This window comes from Montipora foliosa, chromosome 6, assembly GCF_036669935.1.
Source record: "Montipora foliosa isolate CH-2021 chromosome 6, ASM3666993v2, whole genome shotgun sequence".
NCBI classification, from domain to species: domain Eukaryota; kingdom Metazoa; phylum Cnidaria; class Anthozoa; order Scleractinia; family Acroporidae; genus Montipora; species Montipora foliosa.
In genome coordinates, this window is record NC_090874.1 from 40,834,200 (window position 1) to 40,844,592 (window position 10,393).

Here is a 10,393-nt window from a genome sequence, read left to right on the forward strand (position 1 = left end):
CGGAGAGAGCAGAACGTAGGAAGTGATCTTGGTATCCAAAAAGAAAATTGGGGGTAACCACGCATTTTTCAGAGATTAATTGTCTTTGGAAAATTGCATGGTTACCCCCAATTTTCTTTTGGATTTTAATAACACTTGTTATGATCTGCATTTCCCGCATATTCAGTAAACCGTGGAAAAATACCTGCGAATTAGTAGGCACCGTCCTTAAAGCGACATTTTACTTGCATACGGTGGCAGTGGTTGAACTGGTAGTTGCGATGAAAGGAAGAGGAGTGCTGAGGACAAAAGATGGATAATACTTTAACTCCGAGTCCTCTTCTCGCACACCCTTTTAGTGTCGTCACGCAAGGCTCCTCCCCACAAACAGCGTTGTGTGACAACACAACAAACGGGCTGGGAGGTAGAGTAAACTCCGAGTTGCTGTTCGCCAGCGTTTTGAAACGAGTCTCCTGCGAAACCAAAATTATCTTAAATTGCATCAAATTAAGTAACTCGTTTTCTTTTGGATGGTTTCTCAGAAAGACTCGTTTTGAAAGAGGCGAGCAGCAACTCAGAAATAGCGTGACTTAAACGAGCTCTTCTTTCCTGAAATATTATGGACATTATGGATTCCAATTGGCTGTTCTGTTTTAGTAGGTGAAAGAGAACTTTTGCCACTGACCACTGAAAATTCAGTAAAAACTGTTAAGAAGTGGTACTGATTTTTGACTACGGTCTGGACTTTTAATTTTTTGTGTGCGTCTCATTCGATCCCGAAGTATGATCGTTCAAACAATTCTGTAATGCTTTGGTATTGTCTTGCTTGTTTTTGAAACGTTATATTTGTTTGAAATTGAATTTCGAAAGTCAAGCTGGTGTACCGTGTCGCTCAAGCAAGGTCAGAACTCAATTACATAATGTAGTAGAACTCAACCTTAGTGTATCGAGCACAACTTAACGGAGGAGCCTCCAGAGCGCGAGAAAAATGGGGCGAGACAAAGTCATCACTTAAGGTAAGGAACATGCATCGAGGACCGCCGTGTCATGTATTGGATGAAGTGACAGGACAGCGCTCCCCTTTAGGTCTTTGGGTCCATGCGCTCATAAAGATAACGGTTGGCTCTTAGCACTTTTACGTCTTAATGACGTGTATCATTCATTATTCGATAAGTTGGAATTTTCTTAAGAGCTTGCCAAGTTACACTTGTCACTATTGCCATTTAGGACGAATTAGCTAGGTTCGGTACGCTCACATCTGTGAGTATTCTTTTTTCTTCACTCAAAGGTGGAAGTAGATTTTATTTATTTATTTATTATTTTTTTTGCGTTCACAGTGTCAACTGTGTGAACGAGTTCTAACCATCGAGAAAACATTAAGGCTCAACATTGACCGGTCAACTGAAACCTCTTTCTTTATCACTGGATTGAATTTAATCACAAGAATACAATCACGCCAGTTTACACGATCAATGTTTTATTGTCAAGCCGATGTTTTTGCGTTTCAGATCATTGCTTCAGTTAACAATAGTTTAAGTTTCCTATAAACTTCTAAAATGTTAAGTCTTCCATAAATAATAGTTTTAATTTGCGCTGCATGTATTTTCGGCTTTGATCGTGACTGAAAGACTTTTCTCCTAGGGAAGCCTCTTGCACACAAGCCCACAGTTGTTGTCTTTGCCACAGGTGAAGTCGTTCCAAGACCCTGATGCCCTGACCAAGGAGCCTTGGTGCCCAATCCAAATGTTTCCACATGGTTCATTGGCCTTTCCATTTGGTTCATGTGAAGCCCAGTTTGTGTAGACTGGAACAGAGTGATCGTTCCACAGGAACTGTTTGACGCTCGAGTCCCATTTGAGGTTGATCCAAACCTGTCGTAACGATGGCTGACGCTGTTGGATCAGGTTTAGGACGAACTCATTCTCTCTTGCGCTGTTGATTTTAACCAAGTCTCCGCCTCGTGCTATGCAGTATGATCTTGCTTGGTCCCATGACAGGATAGATCCACTGACAAGATAACAGTATCTTCCAAACCGCTCCCAGGAACTGGGACATTGTGCACCTGAGAAATAAATGTTTGGTTAAAAAAAAAAGACAGGTTAGCCCCACAACGCTGCAGAATTCCGATTTTCTTATGTTTTTCCTTTAACGAGAAGGAAACATCGGAGAGAGGAAAAAAGGCGCAGGTGTGAATTTTTACATGAATTTATCAGTCAGTATATTTGTTACATGTTAGCAATAGTACATAAAAATGCCTTACCAAACGTTTGTTTGAACAGTTTTGCGTCGTAGCTACCTGTGGAAAAAGGCACAATGCAATAAAACAATGCAGTGGCGATTAGGACTTGAAATGCAGCTTAAATTGTCCTATAACTACTGTAGGACTTAATATGAGACTGGAAAATAATGGAAATAACTGTAACCCTGTGCGGTTCCAATAGCTCTGTTGGTTAACTAAAACATATTCCAGAAACCCTTGTTGAAAGTGAAGGGAACCGGAAGGCAAAAAATTGCGTATTTCAGTGTCCAATGACGTGTTCTTTACACATCTGTTAGAGATTTTAGTGAGTACCTGAGTGTATTTAGAAATCATTCTGAGAGTTTCTCGTCAGTTGATACTTTAGGTTAAAAATCGAAGTATCAAAAAACTTAAAAATCTCTGTCGCCGAATTTAACAGCTGATTTTGAGTCCAAGCAAAATGTATTGTTGAAAATCAAAATCAAAAGGTTTAGTTTGCTATGTACAAAGACCCTAAAGTGCGAGGCATGTAAGCCAGACATTTCAACCAGTTTTAAAAATCACTGGATTAAAAATATTGGACTCAAACGTAGAATTACACTGGAAGAAGTCTTAGGGGTAGTTTGGGCGAGTTTTGGCTAGTTTTGAAGCCTCGCATGATTTGATGTGTTGATTTGAAGTTTGTCCCCCATTAGTTTGTCAGCGCTTAATTCAACCACTAAAACAAATAAAGTTCATTGGTGGAGAATCATAGTTGGGTCAGTCTGTGCGAAAAGATTTTCATAGAAATCATTCCTTTGGCGCCTCTTCCTTCGTAAATCAGAACAATTTGAGACTGATTTATACGTCTTCGTGTTTCGGGCAATGGTGGAGAAATGAAGCTTGTCTATATAAGTACAATGAGATCTATGATCCTTCATAAACACAAATTCTTTGGTGTTTGCCATATTTTTGTTAAATTGCAGAGTGAGTTCTTCGCGCATAAAACAAAGAGATTTACCACTAAATTCCCAATTAAATTTAAGGTTTCTTTTTCAATGCAAAACACTTTCACCGCGTTAGTAGATCGCCAATGATAAGTCAGCGAAGTATATTGATGAAAACTGTACCTGCTATACGTGATTTAACGACAGCAAGAAGAAGAAGAATGGACAATGCTTTCATTTTCGACTGCTGTATTAGTCGCTGGTCTCAGGAAACTTGTATGTTCGGCAAAGGCTGCTAAGGAATAACCAAGTCTTGGCGAAGAGTGCTGATAACATCGTACGGAGTCTCAGAAAACGAGTTAGAACAAGAACAAAAGGTAGATGTAAACATTTCAAGGCCTCATGAGGTGGCATTGTTGTCAATAAGAAAATGTTTTTACTTCCGCCACCGAGGGAATTTATAAGATCCGGGGGGTGAAGAAGAATAATCAGTGTTCATTATTCCTTTATTCCTGCTCGAAAATTTTCGTTATTCCATTATTCGGCCCCACAAAATTTCCGATATTCTTATTCCATTATTCCTCTTCACACCCCGAATCGGTACAGTCTAGCTTTATAAAATGAACAAGTATTCTTTGAAATAAAAGTCCATATTCTGCTCCTAGTCATCTAGACTGGAAAGAATAGTTGTTTTAGCACCGAAGAAAGCCGGACATGAAGAATGAAGGGCCAATTTGACAGACATTTCGATTCATACGAAGGAAACGTCGTCCAAGTGATTCAAAGCACGCTGTTTTGCAAAAGCCGCCGCGTTTCCTTGCAGCCGTGAAGAACTTTTTGAAACATTTGTGTAATTGTTTATTTGTAATTTTCTCGATTTCAGCGAGACCCCCTAACCTTAACGCTAAAATAGAAATTAATCAAAATCATAATCATTAAATTGTGAAGATTCAGGGGCACCCAACGGGAACATAGTTCGAAACCACTTAAACGTAGCATTGTTAAACGTATTTTAGTCTTTAAACCGTAGAGATAGGAATATTTATTCCCTAAAAATTTTTCATCTGTTCGGATTTCCTAGCTGAAAGTCCAGTGATCCGAAAAATATAGGGATCAAAACTTACCTTTTCGAAAATTTCAGCCAGAAAAAAAGACTCCCGAAAATTCTAGGTGACCATTTTTAGGGTAAAAATCCGTTAAAATTGGGAAATTTTACAATTTTTCAGATGTTCGGAAAACCTAGGAAAGGCAGACAAGCAAGACATTTTACAACAAGTGTTACGAAAATTCTAGATCTCAAATCGTCTTCCGAACAGATATTTTCCGAAAATTTACCTTGGGTGCCCCTGAAGATTGTTATACTCTTGGCTATGATTAATGCGAACAAACAAACTGCAAAACACTGGCTTCTTCTCTTACCTTTGACAAACTCAGGATAAATCTTGTAGCCATCCCTTACATCTTGTAGACTAGCATTTTAAGAATACAGAAACGTTGTCGAAACGCGGCCATTCGGCTTTTGTTTGGATCACGGATTATTCACTCTTTAGAGATAGCGAACCAACCAGATTTCTTTCAACACCGAGGGTGTCAGAAATTTCTATAAAAAGTCTGGCTTCTACATTGTATCTACTTTTGGAATTACAAAGCGATTCACAAGAGGAGCGTGGCTTAGTAGGCTAGTCTGGACTAACCTTTTCTTTAGAGAGGGCGCACCCTCTACGACGAAAAGAACGCCTAATCTCAGTTTAGAACTGGACCCTTTCGTGGCAATATCAACTTGGACTCAACTCTGAGTTGACGAATAAGATAACATTTTTGAGTTTCAAAACAGAGCCACTAATTACAATTACTGTTAGGTAACTGTGCTAAGATGGGTTGTTGTACTTTGATACTCTTTATATAAAGAGCTTTTTTGAAATGGGGACTTAAAACGTACTGGGTAATTAGTGATTTGAAAACTTAACTGGCTGTAGGGCATCTCCCGTTTAGCAGTTCGATATTACGTGGCCGAATTTCAGTTACATTTCAAACAAAGCATTGCGTTACGCGATGAACAAATTCATGCAACTTCTGCATAATCAAGATCGACGGCGAATGTGTGCTCTTCGACTGAGTATAAACATCTCGCAAATGTAAAGTTAATAGGGAGATCTAGCGACGGGTTTGTGAAACGGCAAACAGACGGTGAAAGCCGCACGAAAGATTTCTAGGCCCAGAGTTCAGACGCCGCACTTCAGCTCGATATCTGAGCGTAACAGGCAGGAAATGCCCTAAAATCGACTGAACAAATTCCTTTTTTTTTAAATTTGCGGCGTAAGGCATCTTTCATATTCTCATATTACCGTTTGCCGTAAATTACCGGTATGTGAGTCAGAATCTCTCATTGCGTCATTGGCAACATCTCGTTATGATGACCCATCTATCGAAAGTTAAGGCATTTTTCCCTTGCTTTTTTTCCGAAACAAAATCGGTGACCGCCATATAATTATTTTTTCCTTTTTCAATTGGAATAATAAATTTATGACCTAACTTCATGCGGGAAATGAAACAAATTTTAGTGTGGGAAGATTTTAAATCGCGCGAAAATCCTTAAAATAAAAACATTGAAGTTGAACTGCTTAGACCATGCCAAAGAAGGTACCTGATGTTTTTCATGTTATGAAGATGATGATGAAGATGACCTTTATTAAAGCCAAGTGTATTTAGCGCGGGAGGTAATAATTGGCACTGAAGACTGAGAAATCAAATAAACTCGTATCAAATGGTAGGTTGGCTTTTGACGAGAAGAAAACCGCGGTATCAGGAGAAATACCTCTTGGAGCAGAGTTGAGAACCAACAAACTCAACTCACATGTGACGCCAAGTCTGGGAATCGAACCCGGGCCACATTGGTAGGACGCGAGTGCTCTTACCACAGACTGAACTTCCCGGCTCTTTCATCGAGTTCAAAACACCACGAAACAGCAAGAAATAAATTGTATCCAGCCACGTATTGTCTTCGTTTAATAATACTGTATTTGTAAATTTTACTTAAATTTGATCATATTGCGAAAAGTTAATATAGTGCAAGCGCATATAAAAGTAACCAAAAATCAAAGATTACAGTCAACTCTCTCCGCTATTACGGACAGAAGTTAAATCCTCGGCCGAAACTACAAAGAAATGTATGGAAACAACTCCCGCTCCCCAAACTGATCTGTTTATCATGTTATTCCATTCTCGTCAAAGCGGACAACTTACACGTCAATGACAACTTTGCGTTCGGCTGTTTGTCATTTATGTCCACAGAAAATGACACACAGCTGAAGTTGTCTGTTCAGATTTTCAAAGCACTTCCGCTCATTTTGTTCTGTATTTACTTTAATCAATTAATTAATTTAAGAGCTTATAAGTTGGTTTTCGCAGTAGACTTGTGCTTTCGTGTAATCTCGGTTGATAGTCCTCCTTCTTTGGCGCACTAGGACCTTGCACTGCTCGTAATGAGTTTAGTCTTGTTAAATACCCCATTTCTGTTCACCAAACAACTTGTAAAGAACGGAAATTTGCAAACCTATGTCTGCTCCCCGTTTACTCTCTTTCCGCAAATGATAGCTTGTCCACTATGATTAACTCGTTTTAAAACCGGATACACAAATATTCATTTAAGCAATAGAGGACGATTTTCGTGTTTCCAAAGCCTCACCTAAACACGAGGGGGAGTTGGGAGAATTGGAGACTCCCCAGTTATACAAACCCGAGACGCAGTCGAGGGTTTGCATAACTGTAGAGAATTCTCCCACCTTCCCCGAGTGCTTAGATGAGGTTATTGAAACACGGAAAATACTTCTCAAAAATAATTCGACAAGTGAAGGAAACAAATGAAAGAAAATATTCTTGATTAAAAGAGATTTTCTTGATACGCGCTCATATTTCCTACTAGCCAATCAAAACGAACGTCTGACAATACTAATCAATCAAAATTCGTGTGATGTCACAGGAGTGTTTCCCACAGCTATTGACCAACGAGAGTACGCGAATTATCCTAATTATTTTGTAAAATCCTAATGAAATATGTCCAACAACTCGCTCACTTTCTTCTATGATGGCCTCAGCTTTATAGTGTTTTCCGGCGGTTCACGCTAATGTACGAGAGTCGACGGTTAAGGGATCCCAAATCCAGTAAGCTGAATAGCTACCGAGAAGTCCTTGAGTGCGCAGGCGACATATCGCTTTTTTTTCTTCAGCGTGGCTAGTTCATATACGTAAACGAGTTTTTTAGCCTCGTAGATAAAGTCAGCGAGAAGACCGCGACCGAATACTCACAGCAATTAAAGTATACTGGATAGTTAGTTCACCACAAACTAAACTGTATGAATCGGATTTCTTCTTCATTGCAAACCTAATTGTTTAAGGATAACTTCCAGTATTGTGCCTAAAATGAGCAAGTGAAGACTTTTCACATTAAAGCCAGTTTGTGTTACAGTTATTGTATGTCGGGAGTCTCGGTTACCAGTATTTTGACTTATATTGTATGATTATGAATCAAAGTAAATGTGTACTACTGTAAATCTAAAGAGAACATAGCAGTACACCCTGTACCTGACACTTATCAACCAATATAGTTGGGTCATTTTTATCGCACCCCACTACTGCGGTCTAGTCTCGCTATTACGGAAACGGTGCTGAGGGTGTCCGGCTGTCCGCTATAACAAGTGTACGTGTTTTCAAGTGCCGAGGCGGCGGTAAAAGAATATTGACGCTTGTCATGAACGTTTAGAGGGAAGAAGAAAGCTTGAAAATATTGGTGCTGGCAAACAATTTCTTTCAACGATTTGGAGAGAGCTATCTACTCCAGTTTGACCGCAAAAAAATTGTCTTTTCGGTGAACAGAAAGTGTATTTAGTCCTTCTACAATCAGTGACGTATTCACTTGCAATAATTTTGTAGGAAATGTGATTGAAACGCTTAATTTTGAGGAAAACTAAGCTAGACGATGCCAAGGATCAACTAATTAAAAGGACTTTCAAAGATAGGCGCGAACCCGTGAAGAAGAGCTGGGGAACGTAAACTCATTGTACGCGGAAATTTACTGACCACAAAGACAAATTCTCTATAGTGATGTTCCTCTCTGTGAATACAGTCAAAGGGGAACAATGGATGATTCCCGTCATGGTGATTGGTTCAATGACAGTCCTTTTTGACAGGAGACTGTCACATACTATCAGGCAACGAAAAAGGGTTTGAACAGCACATTTTCAGGTGACCAAATCGAAATTCCAAACGACCTTGAATTCGCACAAACTGTATCTCATAAGGGAATTCAGGGCGACGCTTAAATATATTTTCAAATCGATTTGCGTTCCTAGACGTGAACTGACGGTTTTTATCACTTAAAGCTCAGTCATCTCATCATATCCTTGCATAACCTTCGGTTTTAGTGTAGCTTTGTGAAGCTGGTATCTCCTAGCGTATTATCTATACCCTCCCAAGCATGGTATACCACAAAGGACAGGTCACCGTACACCGGAAAGTCCATGCCCTAGTGTATGGACGTGCCAGGAGGTTATTAGCCTGCTTAGCTGAACCCGGGCATATGTGGACCATTTGACCTCTATTGTCTTCCCCACCCTCGGGAACTTGACTAAGAATCTGGGTGCCAGGATGGGGACGTTTTTTTTTTTTGCGTGGAGGAATGGGACCAAGTCACATCGTCCCATGTGCTCGTCTGTGCGCCGGCCATCTTGGAATTGAAGTAGCTGAAACCTCAATAAGCGAAGGCCACGGGACTGTGTTTAGGGAAATAATTCCGAAGAAAATTACTGAAACTGATTAAATTTTGAAATTGTTTCATGTAGGAATGAAGGAGAATGCCTTTAGCCTGGGACCAGGCTCCGCAGTTGGGGTTATGGAGCGAAAAGGAACCTGACGAAGAGAAACTTTGGCGAGCAAAGTAGATCGATGTACAGTAATGGTCAGTAATGCCTAACAACGTTGGATAAGACCTAGTGATTGGAAGTAACGTTAAGTTACGATTAATCATGTGAGACTGTACAAAGTAACTGGTAGTAATGGATAGTGTTGGCAGGTTACGTTTAGTATTGTAGTATTGTATTGCATAAGGAATTTTAGTGGGATTTTTTCTTTAGTGTTCTTGGACACGGAATTATAACCAGAAGGGGCCCCCAGTCTCTCGCTCAACTCGCTTCACTCGCCAATATTTTTTTCTCCACGTTCCTTTTCGCTCCATAACTCCAATTGCGGAGCTAGGCTAGAATGCCTTCTGTAATGGCAACAGACCTGTGTCGCTAATGCTGAAGATGCAAAAATCAGTCGATTTTATGATTTCAAAAATGTTATTTGTGTTATTTGAACATGAATAAGAGTTTGAGATTAATTTACTTTGAAATTTGTGAAAAAGCAACCTTTTGATTAAGATTGAAAAGTTTAACGGACGGGCAGAGTTTGTGAAGGAAGGAACAGAATCCATCATAGGCTATTTTATTTCAAAGCTGTCTTTTCTTCTCTTCTTACACTCCTCAACTGATTTAAAGATTTCTCGTTCAGCCTAAAGTAACACTAAAAGACCCTTATTGTGTATTTGAAAAGTAGGTGTCAAAGGAAAATGCTTAAAAGTGCGAGACAAACACTTTGCAGTTAATAGAAATGATAACGATAATGAGCTCATTGTTTTGCGTCCGCTACACTGAATAATAACCTATCCGCCAATTCTCGGCGTTTAGCGTAGCTGGTTCGATGGAGAGGAAGCTTTTTGCAGACTATACCGGTGGGGACGCCGGCCTTGTTATTACAGCGAGTGTCGTTCCAGTATCCTGGTGCTCTGGCAGGCAAATGATCGTTTCGTCTGGTCCACATGTGGCCGCATGGTTCATTAGCATTTCCGTTGGGTTCATTTGGTGCCCAATTTGTGTAGGTTGGAACTGAGTTATCAGACCAATAGAAAGCGGTAGACACATACTGTAGGCCAATCCAAACTTGTTGGATGGAGGGTGTCTTCTGTCTTACAAGAGCCAGAACGAAGTCGTTTTCTTCTTGGCTGGTAATTTTCACCAGTTCTGCCGTATGGTCGCTGCAGAATTGTTGGGCCTCATTTCTTGCTTTGATGGCGTCACTCACCAAATAACAGTAGTTGTTGTACAGAAACCACTCACCACTTCCACAAATGCTGTCTTTAACTAAACCAACATGAGCAATTGTCTGACCAATTGGGATGGCTACTGCACCTGCAATTTTCCGAAAGAAATAACCA

General features: G+C 40.0%; 1 protein-coding gene across 1 annotated transcript; it reads right to left on the reverse strand.

The window, feature by feature from the left end:
* Positions 1-1,274: 1,274 nt before the first annotated feature.
* On the reverse strand, positions 1,275-3,459 carry LOC138009076 (perlucin-like protein). The gene is made up of 3 exons (XM_068856378.1): positions 3,328-3,459; positions 2,240-2,275; positions 1,275-2,041 (listed from the first exon to the last, which is right to left on the reverse strand). Exons 1-3 carry the CDS (start codon positions 3,380-3,382, stop codon positions 1,617-1,619), a joined length of 516 nt encoding a protein of 171 aa, XP_068712479.1. The 5' UTR covers positions 3,383-3,459; the 3' UTR covers positions 1,275-1,616.
* Positions 3,460-10,393: the final 6,934 nt, after the last annotated feature.

Bases quoted from the DNA above. Each gene is read 5' to 3' on its own strand.
- LOC138009076 (XM_068856378.1), bottom strand. From the start codon at position 3,382: ATGAAAGCATTGTCCATTCTTCTTCTTCTTGCTGTCGTTAAATCACGT. The intron at 2,276-3,327 runs GTACAGTTTTCA...CTTTTTCCACAG, and splicing joins CGTTAAATCACGTATAGCAG to GTAGCTACGACGCAAAACTG. The intron at 2,042-2,239 runs GTAAGGCATTTT...TTTATTTCTCAG, and splicing joins ACTGTTCAAACAAACGTTTG to GTGCACAATGTCCCAGTTCC.